Source organism: Trichosurus vulpecula, chromosome 1, assembly GCF_011100635.1.
Source record: "Trichosurus vulpecula isolate mTriVul1 chromosome 1, mTriVul1.pri, whole genome shotgun sequence".
Lineage (NCBI taxonomy): Eukaryota > Metazoa > Chordata > Mammalia > Diprotodontia > Phalangeridae > Trichosurus > Trichosurus vulpecula.
This window is the reverse complement of record NC_050573.1, coordinates 6347218-6367189: the sequence shown is the minus strand read 5'-3', so window position 1 is coordinate 6367189 and position 19972 is coordinate 6347218. Positions and strand designations below refer to the sequence as shown.

At 48.6% G+C, this 19972-nt stretch overlaps 1 protein-coding gene across 2 annotated transcripts; it reads right to left on the bottom strand.

Moving 5' to 3' along the window:
• Window positions 1-5942: 5942 nt before the first annotated feature.
• On the bottom strand, window positions 5943-18794 carry LOC118834618 (glutathione S-transferase theta-2-like). 2 transcript variants are annotated; one of them, XM_036742064.1, is made up of 6 exons: window positions 18653-18794; window positions 14219-14306; window positions 13066-13216; window positions 12705-12878; window positions 8296-8505; window positions 5943-6267 (listed from the first exon to the last, which is right to left on the bottom strand). In XM_036742064.1, exons 1-5 carry the CDS (start codon window positions 18762-18764, stop codon window positions 8302-8304), a joined length of 729 nt encoding a protein of 242 aa, XP_036597959.1. In that variant the 5' UTR covers window positions 18765-18794; the 3' UTR covers window positions 5943-6267; window positions 8296-8301. The 2 variants fall into 2 exon arrangements, with proteins under 2 accessions (XP_036597959.1, XP_036597960.1); XM_036742065.1 differs by lacking the exon at window positions 18653-18794 and adding an exon at window positions 18186-18222.
• Window positions 18795-19972: the final 1178 nt, after the last annotated feature.

Sequence of the window (19972 nt, the reverse complement as noted above, 5' to 3'; positions counted from 1 at the left end):
CCTTGCAGAATGTGCGGATGAGAACAATTTGTTGCAATGCATGGAGGCAGCTGAAGCTGGCATCGTGGAGCACTTAGAACTTGGTCAGACATCAAAGACGCCAAGGTCATCCACCACTTCAAGTGCCATCACCGGTCATCTTCACTTTTGTCTTTCCACTAGATTTTGATGCCTCTGGAAGAGGGAGTGAGGCCGACAACTTCACACCACACTGCCTCACACCACCCATACCATTTCGCCATTTTTACCTACCTCAAAGTCCTCGGTTACACATAACTGATGAAGCAGCAGGTGTGGATACACTGGGAGCTGTAGTCACAATCCTGAACATGGGCAGTGGGGCTTGGCAGCCTCCCGGGTTTCTGAGCAGTCTTTTAAGGATCACATTGCTCACCTCCTGGTATGAGGAAGGGGCTAGAAAAGGTGCCCTAAAAATTGTCTGCTTCACTTAGCCTAACCCTGGCCTGCTTATCATGGCATGTAGGGATTCTACCTTGTGGTCAAAACATAAAAAATGAAAACTTTTGCAAAGATGATCCTACTCACCATCGGCACGTGAAATGTGTGCACAAAATCCAGTAGACTCGAAAGACGGACACCTCTTGTTGCAAGAGAATTCAGCAGGCATTGCATCCAAATGGCAACCCTGAAGGAAACAAGGCAGGCAAATGAAGGCGGATATACATTTTTCTGAAGGGGCCACAGCGAATTGGGGAGCACCATGAAGCTACCCTAGGTTTTCTAATCAAAACTAACCTAGTCAACAAGCCTGTATGCCTGCCAAAACTCATGACAATGCGATTGCCACTGGCAGGAAAATGTCATGCCACCATCACCAGTGCCTGTGTTCCCACCATGATGAGCCCTGAGGAGCTCAAAGAAAAGTGTTATGAAGACCTGGAGGCCCTCATCGTCAATGTGCCAAAAGAGGACACACTTGTAATCCTGGGTGACCTTAATGCCAAAGTAGGCTCAGACCACCAGACATGGCAGGGAATCCTTGAGAGGAATGGAGTCAGAAACAGCCATAGCGACAGTCACTTACTACTAAAGACTTGTACATCTCATGACCTCATCACCAACACTTCCATTTGCCTAAACCCATTTGTTTTCCTTCTTCATTCTCCAAGAGGACCGTGACATCAGGAAGGTGATGCCATAACTTGCAAGTGAATTGGATTGCAGTGAGGGAGGGATGTGCACTCACCAACCTCACTCTCTCCTCCAGAGCCATCTGGGTCCAGTGGCGAGATATAGATCTGGATGACTGGAGATGGCCTTGAATGCAGTGGGAGACCTTGGCCTTTGTAAGCGAAGGTCTTTCCCAGATCTATCTGTCTGAGGCAAGGCTCATTCAGTGATTCAGGCTAGGTAAGAAATGAGGCAAAGAATGACCTTTCTTAGCTAAATAAAAACAATAATCTGAGAGGGAAAGACCCTCAGGGTCTCTGTCCAAAACAAAAACAATTTCTATTTGCACTCACTCTAAGCCACCAAAATCCAAACAGTGACCAAGTGAGGCTGGGGCTGGGACCTAGTGCTGGCTCCCAATGAGCTCAGGCAGTACTGGCTGACCCTCTTCACTCCCAGCCTCATCTTCCCCTTCCCCAGTTTATATCTCTCTCAGTTAGCTCTAACGTATGCATTACCACTTCTCTCCTCAGGGCCCAGTAGACCAGTTCATATGCCTCTTCCCCATGGCATCATTCAAATGGCACCGCAGTCATGCCCACCCTGCTGCCAAGCCTTCTCTTTGCCAAGATTTGCAACCCCTGCTCTTCTGACCAACCACCCCAGGCCTGCTGCCCTCCTCTGGACTGTCTCCAGTTCATCCATATTCTTCTGCCACCCATCCCCTCAATTGTAGGACTCCCAACTGAACACACCTTAAAATAAACAAAACAGGGCCTGGTGAGGGGGAAAGATGGCCTGACTCTGAATCCAGAGAGTTAGATCCATTGTTCACTAGCTGTGTGGCCCTGGGCTAGTGTCTTCTCCTCTGAGTCTCTCTCTCCTCACCTGCAAAATGGGAATAAGTGTATGAGTGGGCTGCCGTGAGGCCCAAATGAAGGAAAAAGAGTGTTCCCTCAAATGCCCTACAAACAGACGCTAAAGCGCTGCCTTGGCACCAGTTACTGCTTCAGTTCACCACTTCTGACAGGCTCTTGTTGTGGGCAGGGCAATGTGCTAGGGACCCGGGCCACAAAGACCTAAATGCAACAGGTCTCAGCCCTCAGACATCTTCCGTCTTTGCTGGAGGCTAGAGTAGAGAAAAGCCAGGCCCATGCCTGGGCTGCACATTCTTTCACATCGGCCTCCAGAGCCAGCGCCACACTGAGGAGGAGTCGACCCTGGCCCAGGCTGTGTGGGAGGGAATGTGGAGCCCACAGCTCGGAGGCCTCAGATCACAGGGCTAGGCCATGCAGAGAGGAGGCTCAGGGCTTCAGAGCAGGCGGGGCTCACAGACCCTGCAGGAAATTCCCAAGAGGTCTGCTGGGAATTGAGAGGGCCCTGGGCTAGGGGTGGGCTCCAAGTCCAAGGTCGCTTTTCCTCCCTCCTCTGGAGAGTCCCTCCACTACTGCCATCTCTCTTCTAAAGTCAGGCCCTCCATCAGTCCCTGCTCCCTTGATCAGACAGCTGCCTGCTGCAATGGCTCCTCAGCCCCAAAGGAATGGAAGGGGAAAGGGGTGGAGCTGTGGGCAGAGGGGAGTGGAGAACTGGAGGAGAGTGCCAGAGAATGGAGTAGGGGCTGTAGGACCAGAGCTGGGGCCCAGGGCGGACACTCAGCCCACAGCAGCTCCCGGGGCTGCACCTCCAGGGACATGCCATGGCCTTGGTGACGATGTAGACGGCCTGGCAGTGCCTACCACACAGTGGGTGGAGGTGGAGCTCCTGGCCCACTCCTCACTGGGGGCTAGGAGCTGTTGACCCTCTACCCCAAACAGGGTCAGAGCACTCCGCTGGCCCGTGAGAAGAGTGGAAAGCCTGAGACGGGGTCAAATTTGAAAAGCACTTTAGTCCTTCACCCAGTTAAAAACAGTGCTTAATATAGGGTAAGAATAATGAGTTAAAATAGGAAGCTTCCAGACACCGACCAGGTGAGCTCCTGCCCACAAGACCCACCTGATTTCTCTTCCTTCCTCCTACCCTGGGTCTGGCCTGCCGAACCATTCCCGGTGTCCCCAAGGTGCAGTTTAGGACACTTTGCTGAAGTCTTCTTTTTTTTTAAAGTACCAAAAAGTACCTCCCAAGTACCAGCCCCCTCCCCCCAACCCTCGCCCATGAGAAAGCAAGAAAATCGTGGTCGAACAAAGCAACATCTCTGATCATGTTGAAAAAAAGAAACCTCAGTCTGCATTGAATCCACCAGGAGGTGGGTCCCAATTTTCAGCATGAGCTGTCTGGAATTCTGGCTGGTCATTGTGTTGATCAGGGTTCCTAAGACTGTCAAAATTGATTGTCTTTACTAGACTGTTATTGTATAAACTGTTTTCCTGGTTGAGTTCACTTCACCTTCCATCAGTTCATCTAAGTCTTCCCAGATTTTTCTGAAACCATCCTACTCATCATTTCTTATAGCACCAGAGAATTCCATCACATTCACATACCATAACCAGATTTTTTCTCGTGGGTGCCTTGTTTCCAATTCTTTGTTAGCACCGAAAGAGCTGCTATAAATATCATTGTACATATGGGTCCTTTTCCTCTTTATTTGATCTCTTTGGGGTATAGACCTATGATGAGTATTGCTAGGTCAAAGGTTATGCACAGGTCAGTAGCCCCATCTGAACCCCGTTCAGTCCGGTCTATCGCCAAGGCAAGTAACAAGATAAAGCTGCTCCTTCTGGTCTCTCACAGTCACACTCTTAATGGGATTCCCATGTCCTCCTATCTACCTCTTACCTGACAATCCTTCCCATGCCTTCTCTTTTCAGGTCGCTGCCCACAACAGCCACAAAGGGATGGAGAAGTTTTAAATAAGATGATTCATGCTCCGTGATCTGTTTGGATCAATAAGCAATTGCTGATTGGCTGACCAAAGGGGCTGCCTGCACATTTGGGGGCTTTAAATAGCAGGAGGAATTTCAGAAGTTAGTTCATCTGTCAAGCAGTTGAGCAGTAAGGGATTTCAGAACCAGGAAAGGTTTGCCTTGGAAAGGCACAAACTTTCGCCCATACTAGAGGGCAAAAATGGGGACAGATGAGCCCAGAGGGAGCATTACATCCCCTCTCTTATTAATCATAGTATTGGAAAGATTAGGTCAGTAGCTGATGACATATCCATAGGAAACACTGAGAACTAACACTGACACAGATGGATACAGAAAAATAGCCACCCAATGCAGGAAAAAAGTTCAACAACTGCAGTGTCCCCATACCAGAGAAGAATACTGGCTAGGGTCTTAAGTTTGTTCAATCATTTTTCAGTTGTGTCTTACTCTTGAGGACCCCATCTGGGGTTGGGTTTTTTTTTTTTTTTGGCAAAGACATTGGAGTGGTTCGCCATTTCCTTCTCCAGCTCATTTTACAGATGAGGAAAGTGAGGCAAACAGGGTTATATGACTTGCCCAGGGTCACACAGTTAGTATCTGAGGCCAGATCTGAACTCATGAAAATGAGTCTTCCTGACTCTAAGCCTCCTGCTCTATCCACTGCATCCCCTAGCTGCACCTTATGGTCTTAAGAGAAGCCTTTTAATAACCAGAAGCTATGACTTAGCCCTTTGCCCTGTCTGCTGGTCACTTGTACACTTCACCATCACTGTAAGCAACAGTTAGAGCCCACTATCCCAAGGAGGTTTACTCATGTTAGAGTGTGGTCCAGACTATTGGAGGGTCACAGGGTGGGGAGAATTTCAGTATTCTTAATATACCACCATAGTAAATCCTTTTCCAAAAGTTAATGGAAATCTGGCTGGTTTTCCACAGGAAGCACACTAGTGGGGGCTCATAAGCAACAGTATTAAAAACCAGCCCCTTGAAATTACCCCCAAAAACCATGAGGGGAGAAACAGTCAACTGCCTCCTGGGACCCAGCCCTACAACATACATTGGAGTTGGGGAAGTAGTCCAGAGGTGCTACCCTGAACGTAGCATGGTCCCGAGAACTTTCACCATTCTAGTGGCCAGGAGGAGTGGTGGGCAAGCTTCTACCTCTTCACTGTCACTTAGGGATCATTGCCTTTTTTCTCTAGAACTTGGGCACCCGTGTTGTTCTGTTTGGTGACCGCCTCACCTGGTTCACTACTGCAAGTAAGTCCTGTCCTACTCCTTGGCCAACAGCTGACTTTCTGCCAGACACTGCCCTCCCCCTGGCTCTGGAACTACCATCAAATCAACTCCGGCATTGTTCCTGGAAGGAGTGTATCTGTCTACTCTTCCAGAATCCAATCATTACCCCAGGAGCCAAAGTCTGGAATCAGGAAGACCTGAGTTCAAATCCAGCCTTAGACACTTACTTGCTGTGTGACCCTGGGTAAGTCACTTCACTTGTTTGCCTTGGGTTCCTACACCATAAAAAGGAGATAGTAAGAGGAACTACTTCACAGTGTGTTGTTGAGGACCAAATGAGATGATAATTATAATGTGCTCAGCACAGTGCCTGGCACTTAGTGAGCGCTCTATAGGTGTTAACTACTATTAGTTATCATTATCGATCCTTACAATGCCCTGGGAAGTAGGTGGTGTTACTGTTCAAGTCTTACAGATGAGTTACTAGGAAACCGTAAAAGCCTGTGACATGATGTTTATTTGAGTCTCAGAGGCTAGTTTGTTTGACATGGGCAGAGAATGGAAAAAGCTAATGCGGAAAGGGGTTTCTCTGGTTTGCTTCGAAAACCAGAATAGAGAATGAAAGCTGATTGATTAGTCCATGACATTGTGCGTTTCTGCAAATTACAGAGGGGAAAGAATGAGGGAACAGACGAATAAACAAATGAGTGAAAAAGCATTTATTCAGTTCTTACTCTGTATCAGGCACTATGCCAAATTCTTGGAATACAAAAATAAGCAAACAAGACTGTCCCAGTCATCACAGAGCTTACATCCCAATGGGGTGGGGGAGACAACAGAAAGGGGGGCTAGGCCATGAGGAAGGGGTGGAGGACATGGGCATATGGTTTGGAAAGAGTTGGGAAGTGGAATGGAGTGCTGGAGAGAGTTCATCTGTCAGAGTCCAGTGTCCCACAGGCAGAGTCCAGGATCTGGAGTGAGGAGGAGGAGGAGGAAGGCAGATGACCGGATTACAGACAGCATTGTTTGGAAATGTCTGGGAAAATATCAGAACACAGCCTTTGGCTGGATTATTGTGAAATTAGTCTGGTATATCCAGTTCCTCCATAGTGGGTACTAATAATGTTGGATTATTCTTCATTAATTGATCTTCAAATATTTCAGAGTCTGTCATGTGGAAGAGCAAATAAACATGTTCTCCTCAGCCTCAGAGGGCAGAGAAGAGCAATGGGGAGATGTTTCAAAGATTCATATTTGGCATCAACATAATGAAAAAGCACCTGGCTCTTGGAGCTATCTGAAACTTTGGATAGGCTGTGTCCAAAGGGAATGAGTTCCCCACCACTCACCATCCAGAATTTTAAACTGGATGAACATCCCTTTGGGATGGTAGAGAGAGTATTCCAGTTTGGCGCACATTAGACCAGGTGGGCTCTGGGGTCCTTTGGCCTCCAAAGGCAGCCCTCTCCCCACTCCTCCGGGTGTGTCTCTGTCACTGTTGAGCTCTTTGGAGCTCTTAGTTCATTTAAAGCCCTAGGATCTTTTGTCCTTGAATTGCCATCAAGACAAGCAATTTCCTATTCAGTTTTAGTGTTGGATTTTTAAAAAATATGATTTCACATTTTTGTAAAATCTATAAATTCCTGAGTATTCCAGACAACTGGGATCATTCTCCTCAAACACTGTTGGTTGGTTCATTGATCTCTCCCTATGTGTGGATATGAGCTTGTCAGTGTGTATAAGTGGGGAATTATTTGGGGTATCCAGATGTGTGCTGGTGTGCACATGCATGGAGGTTTGTGGATGGTGGTCATGAATTTAGGTAGAAGGAGGCAATATCTATGGATGCATCTATCTGCACTGAGCTTTTTATCACTGGGGCTCATTCCTTTGAGGATTCTGACCTAGGGAGAAATTCTAGAAGAGAAGCAGATTCTGCTTATCAGGACCTTATTTACTTTAGTCCTCACTGACTGGGGGAGGGCCTGGACCCTGGTTTTTCTTTCTGCCCATCAGCTTCTGGGAAGGTCTGAGGCTGTTGTATTGGCAACCAAAAATGGGCTCCTTAGCACTTAGTCAACAAGTGCCCTTGACTAGTTTGGCTTTTTCCTCTGAACTGAATGCTGTTTGTATGTTGGACTGGAGTAAGCTTGTCGGCCACTTCACCTTGCTTCCCTTGCTTAAGCTGATGGAAAGAACCTGTGCTTTCCCGGTCAACCCCTTCACCTTGCTTAAGCAGATTGAAAGAATCTGTGCTTTCCCCGGCGTACCTTACACCCCCGCAGAAGCTGGATGGTTAAAAGCAGCTCCCGTTGGAGCCAGAGGCTGCTACAGCCACAGTCACAGCCACAGCTGAAGCAGGAGCTGCCAGTAGCAGAGCTGACCTACGGGAGGAAGCTGAACAAAGACTTCAGGCCAGTGGGTAATCTTTTTACCATAGAGGGGGAAGCATGATTTTGCTTTATGCAATCATGCTTCTCTGTAGCCTCCTGATTACTCTTTCAAGGCGTACTTATTGGGCCTGGAAGCTTTTGATTAATATATCAAAATGGGGTTGCTGGTTCATGGGTTGGTTACTGTGGAGCCTAAATATATGTTTTGATTCTTCTGCCTTCTACTTTGAGAGTTTCTTATATCCGGCGGTTCCGAACCTTTCAGACATGTTTATGATCCTCTTTGAGATTATAAACTCTGCCCTCCTAATACAGCTGTCTAAGGAAGTAGGAGCTGTAGGCTCTGTCCCTGAAGGGTTCCCAGGTGCTACAGTCTGGGAACACCTGGGGAGTGGGGACTACAGAGGAGCTGGCTGGTCCTCAATGCACATGAGAATGGGATGTGAAGTTGAGGAGAAGCCAACCTCAGCTCCTGAACCAAGAAGCAATTATAGAAGATGGGTGTTCTGTGAACCCGGCTTGGGAGGCTGTTGCTGAAGATAGGAATTACATTTCTAGGGAAAAGAGACAAGGTGCCAGAAACTCTTCCTTCTTTTCCTCTTCTCTTCACATCCAGATGGCTTCCCCCTCACTTGGCCCTAATTTCCTCATCCCACAGCCCTCCATCTCACCTTGTATTAGGGGATCTTTGAAAGACGTAATCTCATCCAATCCAGAGTGGCAGAGGGGATATCCTTCAAGGACTTGGGCTCTGCGCAAAGTTTACGGATGGCTTCCCGGGTCTCTTGGCATAGCTTCTCTCCCAAGGTGGCTTCCACCCTCCCACGCCAAGCTGCCAGCTTGGGCCGTCCCTCGAAGACATCAAAACCAGCATAGAAGGTCTGCAGGAAAACACCTCCAACTCAGTATTTCCCAAACTCCCCACTAATTCTCCCTGGGGAAGGGCAGAGTGGTAACCACTGGGAAGCTGAAGAAAGACTTGATGGAGAAGGAGGTGCCTGAGCTCAGACTTGGAGCAGGGAAGCTGAGGATTCCAGGGGTGGGGATGTGGGCAGGGTGGAAAAGAAGGAAAGGATTCCAGGCATGGGAGAGTTTGTTTATGTATGGAGATTGGAAATCTCCTCACTAATCCTACCCCTTCCATCCAATCTTTCTGTTCCACCTTCCTTCCAATCACCTTGATTTGCAAACTTGGGGTTATCCTTGATATCTCCTCCATAACCATTTCTAGCCAATCAATTGCCATGCTTCATTCATTTCTTCATCTCCATTTTGTATGGCCATCACCCACTAGGGACTCATCATCTCCTGCTTGGAAAATATGTGCTTAATTCATCTCTTTCTAATCTATCTGTCTTATAGCTCCCCAAATCTTCTTCCTAAAATACAAGTTAACCCCCTACCCATAGCACTCTCTTGCTCAACATTCATCAAAGGTTCCCTATTGCCTTGCTCAAAGAACACAATGTGAATAGACTAGACTTGAACATCTGCTGTCTTGGTCTTCATAGTCTGATTTCACATTACTCCCTTCTATGGAGTCTGTGTCTCAGGAAACCTGGCCATTAAGCTTGTCTTTGAACTTGGCATCCCATTTTCAATCTTTGCTACACTTTAACACACCAACTCTCCCATGCCTGGATTCTTCTTTACCACTCTTCCCTCCCACCTGCCCCGCTAACCGCCCCACCTCTCCTGCTCCCCAACCCCCCCGGAATCCTCAGCTCACTCTCCAAGCTGAGCTCAGGCAACTCCTTCTCTATCAAGTCTTTCCTGAGCTCCCCAGTGGTTAGCACTCTGCCTTTCCTCAAGTGACCTTAAACTTTATTTCTTTATTTGTATCCACATTATATCTTCCAGTAAAACAATATGTCCTTGAGGGCAGAGGTAGGCTTTCTCTCCACCCCAATTTGTGCCCTCATCCTAGGGCACTTTAACCTACATATTCCTTCTCCCTCAAACACTCAGACTTCCCAGGTCCTCCATGTACTCATTTTCCATAACCTGTACCATTGCACCTCAGCTACACACAAAGATGGTCAAACCCTTGACCTCACCATCACCCACAAGTCTTCTACTTCCATAAACATGAGCTCAGAAATTCCTTTATCTGATCAAACTCTTCTATGGTTCCAGCTTTCCTTCTGCCTCACACTCCCTTAAGGTTTTCTTGGTCTTCACCATGATGTCCAATTCTTCTATTCTTTCTCAGGCCATCTCTGCTGCACTGACTATACTGTCCTCACCTCACCATCTCAGCCCTTGGGGAAGCATATCAACTCCACAGGACCATCTACACCCAAGCTCCTTGCCCTGTTGTCCTCTTAATCCTGAGGGCCTCTCTAAGCCCAACCCTGGATTGCACTCGCCATCCACTGCCTCTGCTCCTATGCTCGTGCTATTGAATGTAGCTGGAAGAAACCGCAAAACCAAGCTGACTGCGATCCACTACAGCCTTACCTTCCATACTCTCACCTGGGCCCTTGCTGAAACAAGGCTATCCTTGCACATTTTCCTAATGTACTCAGCAGAGCCACGAGTCCAAACCTATCCATCCCTCATCAGGCTTCTTATGGGAGACTGCCTTCCACATCCACACTTGAGAAAACCTTACCCCACAAAAACTTACATTATTTCAATAAAAAATGTGACCCTCACATTTGTCGCCATTGCCATTGCCAAATGCCACTTCTCCCCTCCTCCTCACCCACATCACTCAGACGTCTTTCTCCACTGTTTCCACTTTTGCTTGTTTCTCTTGTGATGAGGTGACCATTCTGCTTGCCAAGGCAACCCCTCTGCGTTCATATCATTCCATCCTGTTACACTTCACCTCTTCCAGGAGACTGTGCCCTCTATCATCCCCACACTCTCACTGAACTTCAGTCTCTCTCTACTTAACCTCATCTTTATCATCAACAAACATACCCACATCTCTCCCACTGTTAATCAATCCTCACTTCATCCAAGCCTCACTGCTGACTATCATCCTACATCTCTCCTCTTCTTTGTGGCTCAACTTCTTGAGAAAGAGATCTCCATCAGTGCATCCATTCCTTCTCCTCTCTTTCTGAAACCCTCTACAGCCCAGCTTCTGATCTCATTAGTCAACTGAAAGGGCTCTCTCCAAAGGTCCCCATGATCTATCTCATAGTTGGTAAATCAAATGGCTTTGCTCAGCCTTCATCTTTCCTGCACTCTCAGCCTTTCCTCCTCTTCTTTCTCCTTTCTAGGTTTCCAGGACACCATCTCTTCTGGGTTTCCTCCTACCTTCTCAGTCTTCTTTAGTGGATTTCACCCAGGTCATGCACACTGACCATCAGAGTGCCCCAAGTCTCTGGCCTGGGCCTTTTTCTCTTCTCTCTCAAGGCTAGTTCACTTGGTGATCCCATCACCTCCAATGGATCCAGCTATGAGCTCTATGCTAATTATTCTCAGATCTATTTATTCGGCATTAAATTCTTTCCTGACCTCCAGTCTGACTGCCTCTTGTACATCTTCAAGCATCTCAAACTCAACTTTTCCAAAACAGAACTCATTAGCTCTTCCCCCACTTCACATCCTTCCCCTTTCCTTACTTCCCTCTTCTGTGTGAGGTTAACATCATCCTTCCAGTTACCCAGTCTCACAGCCTCGATGTCACTCTCTACTCCTTATTCCTGTCATTTGATTGCTGTCTGCCTCAGTTTCCTCAACTGTTAATTAGGGATAATATCAGCATCTCCCTCCCAGGGCTGTGGGGAGGATCCAGTGAGATATTTATAAAGTCCTTTGCCAACCTTTAAGCACTATGTAGATGAAAGATATTAGCTGTTATTCTAGGTGCAGAAAGTGGATTCTCCATCCACAGGAGAGTGAGCCACAGGAATCTGGGAGCCAGAATCCCAGCCAAGTGTTTCAATTAGCCCAGCATCAATGCCCCAAGGATCAAGAAGCAATCCTCCAAGGGGCCCTGAAGGTCTCCAAATCTGAGGTAGTCTCAATGGATTGGAACATGAATTTGGTTAAACCAATGGTGTGTGGAAACTAAACAAAGTGAGCCTACACTCCAAGAGTCTGAGATTGCACAGGGGAGAGTATGTCCCAAAGGTAGTGGGGGGAAATGTTTGTGTGTTCATGCCTATCTTTGAATTGAAAATCCCTTGATGTTCTAGGGTTAAATGGAATTAGAGTGCTGGTCACTGACCCCTAATAATGTGGGGTAACACAGCCACTGAGAGCTTGAGCCAACTGCAAAGACCTAGCACCACTTATGGGGACCCTAGGACCCTAAGGGGAAGAAGAGCTTGGCGTGGGCATAGGGAGCCAGAGCATACCTCATGACACTCCCTTCTACTCCTATCCTTTGCTCCCCTCTGCAGACTCTGAGATCAGCATCTCAGCTTCTGGCTGTTCTCCCACACAACATTGCACTTGCCAACTCTGTGCCTTTCCCCTGGCTGCCCCTCATTCCTGGAATGCTGTACCTCCTCATCTCTCCTTTCTGGCTTTCTCTGATACTCAGCTCAAATCTTCCCCTCAGAAGAAGCCTGTCCTGGTGTTCTCCCTGCCTTCCCCCCCCCCCCGCCACCCCCAACTAGTGCCTTCCGCCTGGCACTGCCTCTCATCTACTCTGGAGAGGCTGTACATAGAATTTGTTATCTCTGTGCTGACTCCCCCATTCAATTTTTTATTTCCTAGAGAACAAGACTGTGGTTTTTGCCTTTTTTTCCCTTGGTTTTCCTTGTATTTGGCACAGGGCCTGGCACACAATAGCTGCTTAGTAAGTACTTGTTGGTGTTGATGACGACCACACATCCCTGGGTCCCAGTTCCCTCAGCTGTCTAATGGAGATATTAATTCTGTCCGCCCAGCTCCCAGTGTGACATGATCCCATGAAAAAATGCCAAAAATAATGCACAGGACAGCCAAAGGGCTGTGCTTGGGTCTCTCCCAGGCCCCAGGAAGGGAGTGACCAAGGAGCTGGGAGGCTAGGCTGAGGGGGCTCAGGGCAGGGACAAGCAGGGGTGGGTATCATCTGGGAAGATGTTCACTTCTGACTCTGGACAAGTCCCCTTAGCTTCCCACCTGTCCCTCATACCTGCATCAGCTCCTCCAGTGCCACCAGATCAGCCACAGAGATCTGCTCACCAGTGAGGAAGGGTTTGTCCTGCAGGAACTTCTGCTCCAGATGTTGTAGGGATTGCATCATGAAGGCTATGTTCCTGTCCACTTTCTCCTTGGGGATGTGGACATCAATGAGAGGGCCCAGCACCTGTCAGAGTGGGGGAAGAGGGTTCAGTCTCAGCTCTGCACGAAAGGTCACTTCCTCAAGTCCATCTGGGTTCATCTCTCCACCTGAAGGCTTTAGGGACTCTGATCAAGGCTAAAGTTCAGGGCAGGTTGTAAGGACTCCCTATCCCTCCCTATACCTCACCCGCAGCTCAGGCCCATTATCTTACCCGAATCCATAGCACTGAGCCAAATGTGCCTCGAATGGAGTCAGCATGCCAGTACAGATATTCTTCAAGCCGTGCCCGGGCCTGCAGGTCTGGAGGATACCAGTGAGCTGGGGTGTTGTATTTCTGACTCAGGTAGTGCAGGATGGCTACACTGAGTGGGGAGAAAGGACAGCCTTGGTCACCTCCCTCCCACTGGCCCTTCCCAGGATTCTCTCCCTTGTGCCTTCTCAGGACACATTTGGTTTATAGGGGCAGGATTGTCATGCATTTCCATAAATAGACTCCTTCCTTCAAAAGATTAAAGATTTCCTTTGGCCATCTCACCCTGCTATTCTTGTGTAATTCTTTCCAGGAAATTGTGCCTGTGGGCCCCCCCCACCCCATCTCTTCTCTCTCTCTCATCTCTCCTCTCTCTCTCTTCTCTGTCTGTCTCTGTCTCTCTTTTTCTGTGGCTAAGAGTGAGTTTGTTGAGGGGTGACTGTGGAGGACAGAAGACTGTGTGATCTCCCCCCAAGACCAGCATCCTGGCCCTTGATTTTCAGTCCTTGTCAGAGCCAAAAGAGCCTTCGAGACAAGCCATCCAAATGCCCTTGAATTACACCAGGAGGATAAAAGAAGGAAAAAACAAAGAAAAAAAAGAGGACACTTGGCCAACTTCTCATAGTAATTTAGAGACAAAGCCAGGACTAGAACCCAGGACCCAAATGTCCTCTCTTCTCCACCTCCAAGTTCTGTCCACTACACATTTCTCTCTCTTTCTCCTTGTGCCATGGACATTGTTCTGGTCTCCAAGAAAGCTGAGACTATGTAGCCAAGGTGAAATGCAACACAGTGTGTGTCTTTAGGCCTGATGTTGGCTGAATCATGACGGTTAACCCATTCAAAGGCAGAAGGCCCCATTATCTCTCCCTCCCTCTCTCTATCCTTCCTTTCCTTTCCCTCTCCCTCTCTGTCACTCCCTCTCTGTCTCCCTTTCACCCCTGTACTAACTTCACAACCTTAGCCAAACTTTACAAAAATAACAAGGGTTCATCTCACTCCAAAAGTCTTTCAAAGACAGATAGTGAAGGAAAATTTAGGAAGACAATGAGGGTGTGAGTGTGGGAGGGCACAAGGGCAGTAGGGGAGCTGGGCCCAGGGCCAGGAAAGGTACCTCTCTGCCAAGGTGAAATCTCCATCTTTCATGGCCGGCAGTCTCTTCAGGCTGTTCACTTTGGCAAAGTCATCAGTCATGTGCTGCCCTAAAGGGAGAGCAGATGTGCCAAAGGAGGCAAGAAGGCCCCTGTCCCCTCCCTCGAACCTGTAGCCCTCAGGGAGCTGGCCACTGCTTCTCGGTGCTTGGGCATCCATGAAGGGTGGTGACACACTGGTTGCCCAGGTTCTCATTCTGGGGCAGTTGGCCAGGATGTGTTGGTGAGCATATTAGGGCTGTCACTATTATCCTCACTCTTTGTGACTCCTCCTTCCTGGGGAAAGGGCTTGTCCAAGGAGGTAACCAAGGTCATGAAAATGGCCAGCTCAAGGTCTAGGTAGGGAGAACTGCACAGGACACAGCCCTGAAGGCCTCTTCCAGTCAGCCTAGTCCAAACCGTTTGTTCCAGAAGAGATCAAGCAGGTGAAAGGAGCAACTATAGGGTGTGCCTGATTCTGACCAAAAGGGAGAGAAACACCAGTTGCTAATGTGGAAATGATGGGACCCTTGGGGAGAGGTGGCCATTCCACCTGAGAGCTTGTGATTTTGTTGTTGTTCAGTCATTTTCAGTCTTGTCTGACTCTCAGTGACCCCATTTCAGGTTTTCTTGGCAAAGATACTGGAGGGGTTTGCCATTTCCTTCTCCAACCCATTTTATAGAAGAGGAAACTGAGGTAAACAGGGTAAAATGACTCGTTCAGGGTCACACAGCTAGTAAGTGTCTGAGGCCATATCTTAATTCAGAAAGATGAGTCTTCCTGACTCCAGGCCCAGTACTCTATCCACTGTGCCACATAGCTGCCCTAGGGTTTTCAATAAAACACTGTGAAGTGGGCGTGGTCTCCTGTGCACCCCGAATTTTTGAAGAACAGATCCCCAAGGGTTCAGGGAAAGTTTAGGTTCCATCTCATGGACCAACAGTCTGTAAGGAAAGTTACCCCAAACCAATGGGTGGCTCTCAGCAATGAAATTAATCTCTGAAGGTGCAAAGAAATGATTCCATGAGGTATGGAAACATTGGAGGTATCTAAAGAGATGGATGTGAGGCCACTCAGGCTTTTTGAACAATCAGGTCATCACACTGTAGATGGGATAATGTAGAAGCCCTAGTGCAGCAAGTAATTTGACAAAGCAAGTGACTCATTTTATCCATGTGTAAAAGATGGAGAGAGGTGGGCTATATGATAATACAGGTAGGTGGGATAGAAGCAAACATCATGGTAGATTCAGATCTGGCTGAATGATCAGACCCTTACAGCAGATATAAACTGTTTGAAGGGGGCTTGGAAAATGTTCTCTCATGAGGTGTCCTTGGCCAGTCAATATTTTTATCAGTGATTTAGATGAAGGCATCGATAGTGCAAAGTGCCATATTTCCAGGTGCTATGGAGAGTTAGTATGTTAGATGACTTAACCTCCCACCTGGCTGAAGTCTTTGGGACTTGGCCATCCTCTCCTAGAATCTCTTCCTCTTGCAAGATCCCATCAACTCTGACACGTACACCTCCTCAGAATGTTTACTCCTGGGACCTCTTCCTCCCTCTGCTTGGGTAGTGGAGATCCTCTATTTAAGGAGGGCACCCATCTCATCCTTTCCTGCCTAGCTACACCCTTCTCCATCAGGCCTTCAGGCCAGGTGCCGTTCTTCCCTTGGCAGTTTTTTTTTTAAATGTGCTGTCTTTTCCATGATATTGTGAGCTCCTCAAGGGTGGGGACTGTCTTTTCCCTTTTTGGTGTGTCTCTTAGCATTTGTATAGCACTTCAAATGTTTGGAAGGAGCTTTGAATGCATTAACTCATTTATCTTTACAACAACTTTGTAAGGTGGGCACTACCTTTATTCCCATTTTTCAGAGGAGGCTGTTAAAGGTTAAGTGGCTTACCCATGGTCACAAAACTAGTAACTAAGGAAGGAGTTGAACTCAGTTCTTCCATGTACTTCAAGGCCAATACTCTATCCACAGTACCACCTAGCTGCCCAGGATTGATTTAACTCCTGAGACACTGAGGGATTTAACAGAGAGAAATGTTTGGTACAATTGGAAAAGGTGGCTTTCTCCAGTTCATTTAATAAATACTGAATGAAGTGGGCTGAGGACCCTGAGATAAGTTGATTAAAATTATGTGTGTGCAAATTGTATTGATTAATGGGAAATATACAAACATGATCCCTGGATGTGGCTTGTCCTTCGTTCTCAAAGAGGACCATGACATCAGGAAGATGATGCCATGACTTGCAAGTGAATTGGAGTCCAGGGAGGGAGGGCTGTGCAAAGTCACCAGCCTCACTTCTCCTCCACAGCCATCTGAATCCAGTGGCCATATACAGATCAGGACAACTGGAGATGGCCCCACCCCTGGAAGACTCTGGAGTTTGAGGTATTAAGATGAAAGATGAGGCTGAGTCAAGTAGCTGGCTCTAGAGGCCAGCCAGTTTCCAGGGTAGCCCTCAGCTCAACCCATTCATTGGTCCTCTTTGAGAAAGAAGGAGGAACACCAAGGCAGCAGCACTTCCTCTTCCAATCCACTTTTCTCCCTCCAGTTTGTCAGTCAATCCCTTAGCTTCCTGTTCCTCCCCTCATTGTCTTTCCCCCCACTACTTTAGCCAGATTGGAGAGTTTTGATTTCCGAATATAATCCAATTATTTTTAGACTACCTAATTTTTTTTCAAAAGAGTAACCAGTTGGCCAGCAAAGGCAAGCCGTTTAATGTGTTCGTGGAATTTAAGAGTGCCAAAAAGAAATTAGGGTTGTTTCCCTTGCAAGGACGGGAGGTTATATTATTATGTAGAGAAGCTGGGAAGGAAAGAAAAAAGGAAGAGAAGGAGGAAGGAAGAGGGAGGGGGAGAAAAAGGAAGGAAAGAGGGAGACAGGAGCATAGAGAAGAGGAAGGGGAAGGTTGAGGGAGAAAAAGAGGGAGAGAAAGAAGACAGCGAGAGCAAAGGAGATGGAAACAGGGAGTCAGAGGAGGAAAGAGAGAAAGTTATTTTCCATAAGTTTTAAGCAAAAAAAAAAAAGTAGCATTACCAATAGAGATAGATGAGAAAAGCAACCTGGTAGAACTACTGGTCCCCTAAGTCTGTCTAGAGAAAAATCTGCAGGATGGGGGATGAGGAAGCACATGGTACCTTTGTCACTGGTTTGCGCTGGAGGGTTGCAGTTGATCTCAACACTAGTACTGGGAGCTAGTTGGCCTTATGGCTAGAGGACTTGGAGTCGGGAGGGTCTGGGTTCAAGGAATACCTCAGACACATACTGGCTGCATGGCCCTGTATAAGCTCCAGAAACTCTGCCCCTTCCCAGGCAACACTCCAAGACTGAGCATCAGAGGTAGTGGCAGGAATCTTTTTATGGGTGTTTACTAAGTCAAGTCAAGAAGCACCTATTAAGTGCCAGCCACTCCACTAAGGGGGGTGGGGTGGGGAGGATACAACATCAAAGAGTTCTGCTTTGTTTCCTGTCGTTTATTTATTTATTTTTAAAATCATGCCTCTGTACCCGGGGAGGGCTAATTTCCAAAGCACCCAAGAGGGTGCAGGTGGCCCAGGCTGCTCTCAGGACTGGGAGCCTTGGACTGTGGGCCACAGTATTCACAGCGTGACTGACTCAGACACAGCTGGGCCACCCCAAGATCTGAGGTCCAGCTTGGGCTTCCAGAAGAAAAAAAGGTATTTTTTTTTTCACAATAAAGGGAAAGAGGGAGGGAAAGAGAGTCAAGATGGGGACAAGAAAACTTCCCAGGGAGAGCACTAGGGAAAGGGAAGGAGAAAGTATGGTCTGTGACTGGGAAAAGTGAAGGTGGGGGGGGGGAGGGAGGAGGCAGGTGGTTTTCCCTTCCCCTCCTCCCCTCATAAAGCGGCACATTGCGTTCTTTATAGAGAAGAGGCTGCTTTACCAAGCTCACATCCCTCCTCAGCCACTACGCTTACCTCCCTGGCTTATCTTGGTCATTAGATAGCATCAAGCAGGGCATGCAGTGACTGGCGGGACACCCGTCTTTGCCTCCTTCAAACCCCAGCCAAAGGGTTCCCTAAATGTCAGGGAGCTGGAGGAGGAAGGTCCACGGCCATCTTGAGCTCCTCCCTCCGATCCCATTTTGGTTCCCCGCCCCACAATACCTACGATTATAGAGTCAGGGCGGGGGGAGCTGTCCTCTCTTCCCTGAGGAGCCCGGGGCCCATCCGCAGCATCCCCCATACCCCGATACGTCTCCCTCACCCCCACTTTCAGTCTGAAGGGGGAAGGGGGCTTGGCTGGGATGGAGGCGGGGGATGGAGTCCAGGACGTTTGGAATCCTCTGGACTCGAGCTGAGCTCAGGGTGAATGGGGGTAGGGTTTGTTCAAGGATGGAGCAGAGATTGTTTGGGATTGGGGGCAGCCTGGTCTGGGCGCTCAACCTGGAATATCTGCACGCTCTGCACCTCGAAGGGGATGCGATTAACCTTGGCGAAGAGGTAGACCGCACGGCAGGGCTGGGAGATAAAGTCCAGGTAGAGCTTCAAGGCCATGGCTGCAAAGAGCTGCGGGATCCGATCGGTGGGGATCTAAGGATCCAAGTGTCCCTGCCTAAATAGGGTCCGGGCAGTCCTCCGCCCTCCGAGAAGGCCAATGCAAAGGCCCGGGGGTGGGGGGTGGGTGGGAGAGGGCGTGACTAGTTCCTAGAGATGTAGTGAGACAATCCCTTTTGCTCCCCCCACGCCCCTCTGGGCGTCAGGCCAAAACGGGGCGGAGCGAAAAGAACTGGGCTCTGGGGACTGGCCTCCCCCCACCCCGCCTTCCTCTTCCCTTTCCCCTCCCCCTCCCAGCTCCTCCTTCTCTCCTTCCCCCTCCCCCGTCCCCCGTCCCCCCTCCCGCAGGCTCACTGCCAGGGATCTGACCTTGGGGGAGGCAAGTCTCCAAGTCTCTGGGCCGCCTTCCTCCTCTGTAAACCAGAGGTCGTTGCTGGGTCCTTTGCCCCGGCCGCCCTGCCCTGACTGTTGGAAAGCTAGCCTGGCTGGATATGTAGAGGGAGAAATGAACCCAGGGATGTAGAAATCCCAAACCAAAATTCCCAAGGCAAGGCCGCCTGGAATGAATTCGCCTACCCAAGCATTCTTTAAGTCAAGGAGGCAAAGATTTTGGTTCCCTGAAGGGTCCAAGCACAAGCACCCCATCAGATAAACTTTGGAAGGGCCATTGCCCCTGGAGTGAGTCCTATCTGGGGCAGAATGGGATGAACTAGGCCCCTTTCATGATCCCATTCTTGCCCATATGCTTCCCCAGGGGCCCAACCACTACCTGACCCCCTCCTCCCAACCAGCTGTGCTCCTCACCTCCTCCTCCTTCCTCCCCCCCCACGCCCCCCACCCTATCCCCGCCCCACCCCCAACCCTGCCACCCTTCCAGCAGGATACAAGGGGATGGAGGCACAGGCCTTTGTTTACGTCTCTGCCTTTCCATTTACTACCTGTGAGACCTGGGCTACTAGTTCTGGTGCCTCTCCGGGCCCCAGTTTCCTAATTTCTAAATCTATGATCCCAGGTTGGGGGTGGGGGAGGGAGAGAGAGAGACAGATAGAGGAGAGATAGAGACAGAGACACAGAGAGGGAGAGAAAAAGAGAGAGAGAGAGAGAGAGAGAGAGAGAGAGAGAGAGAGAGAGAGAGAGAGAGAGAGAGAGAGACTCGTTAACGGAAAATGAAATCAAATCTTTTTTTTTCCCAAGTTGTCATCCTTTGA

Excerpts from the sequence above, each read along its gene's own strand:
- LOC118834618 (XM_036742064.1), bottom strand. The coding sequence starts at position 18,764 with ATGGCCTTGAAGCTCTACCTGGACTTTATCTCCCAGCCCTGCCGTGCG. Across the intron at positions 14,307-18,652 it reads GAGCGTGCAGATATTCCAGG|GGCAGCACATGACTGATGAC; the intron begins TTGAGCGCCCAG and ends CTCTCCCTTTAG. Across the intron at positions 12,879-13,065 it reads GCTCAGTGCTATGGATTCGG|GTGCTGGGCCCTCTCATTGA; the intron begins GTAAGATAATGG and ends CCACTCTGACAG.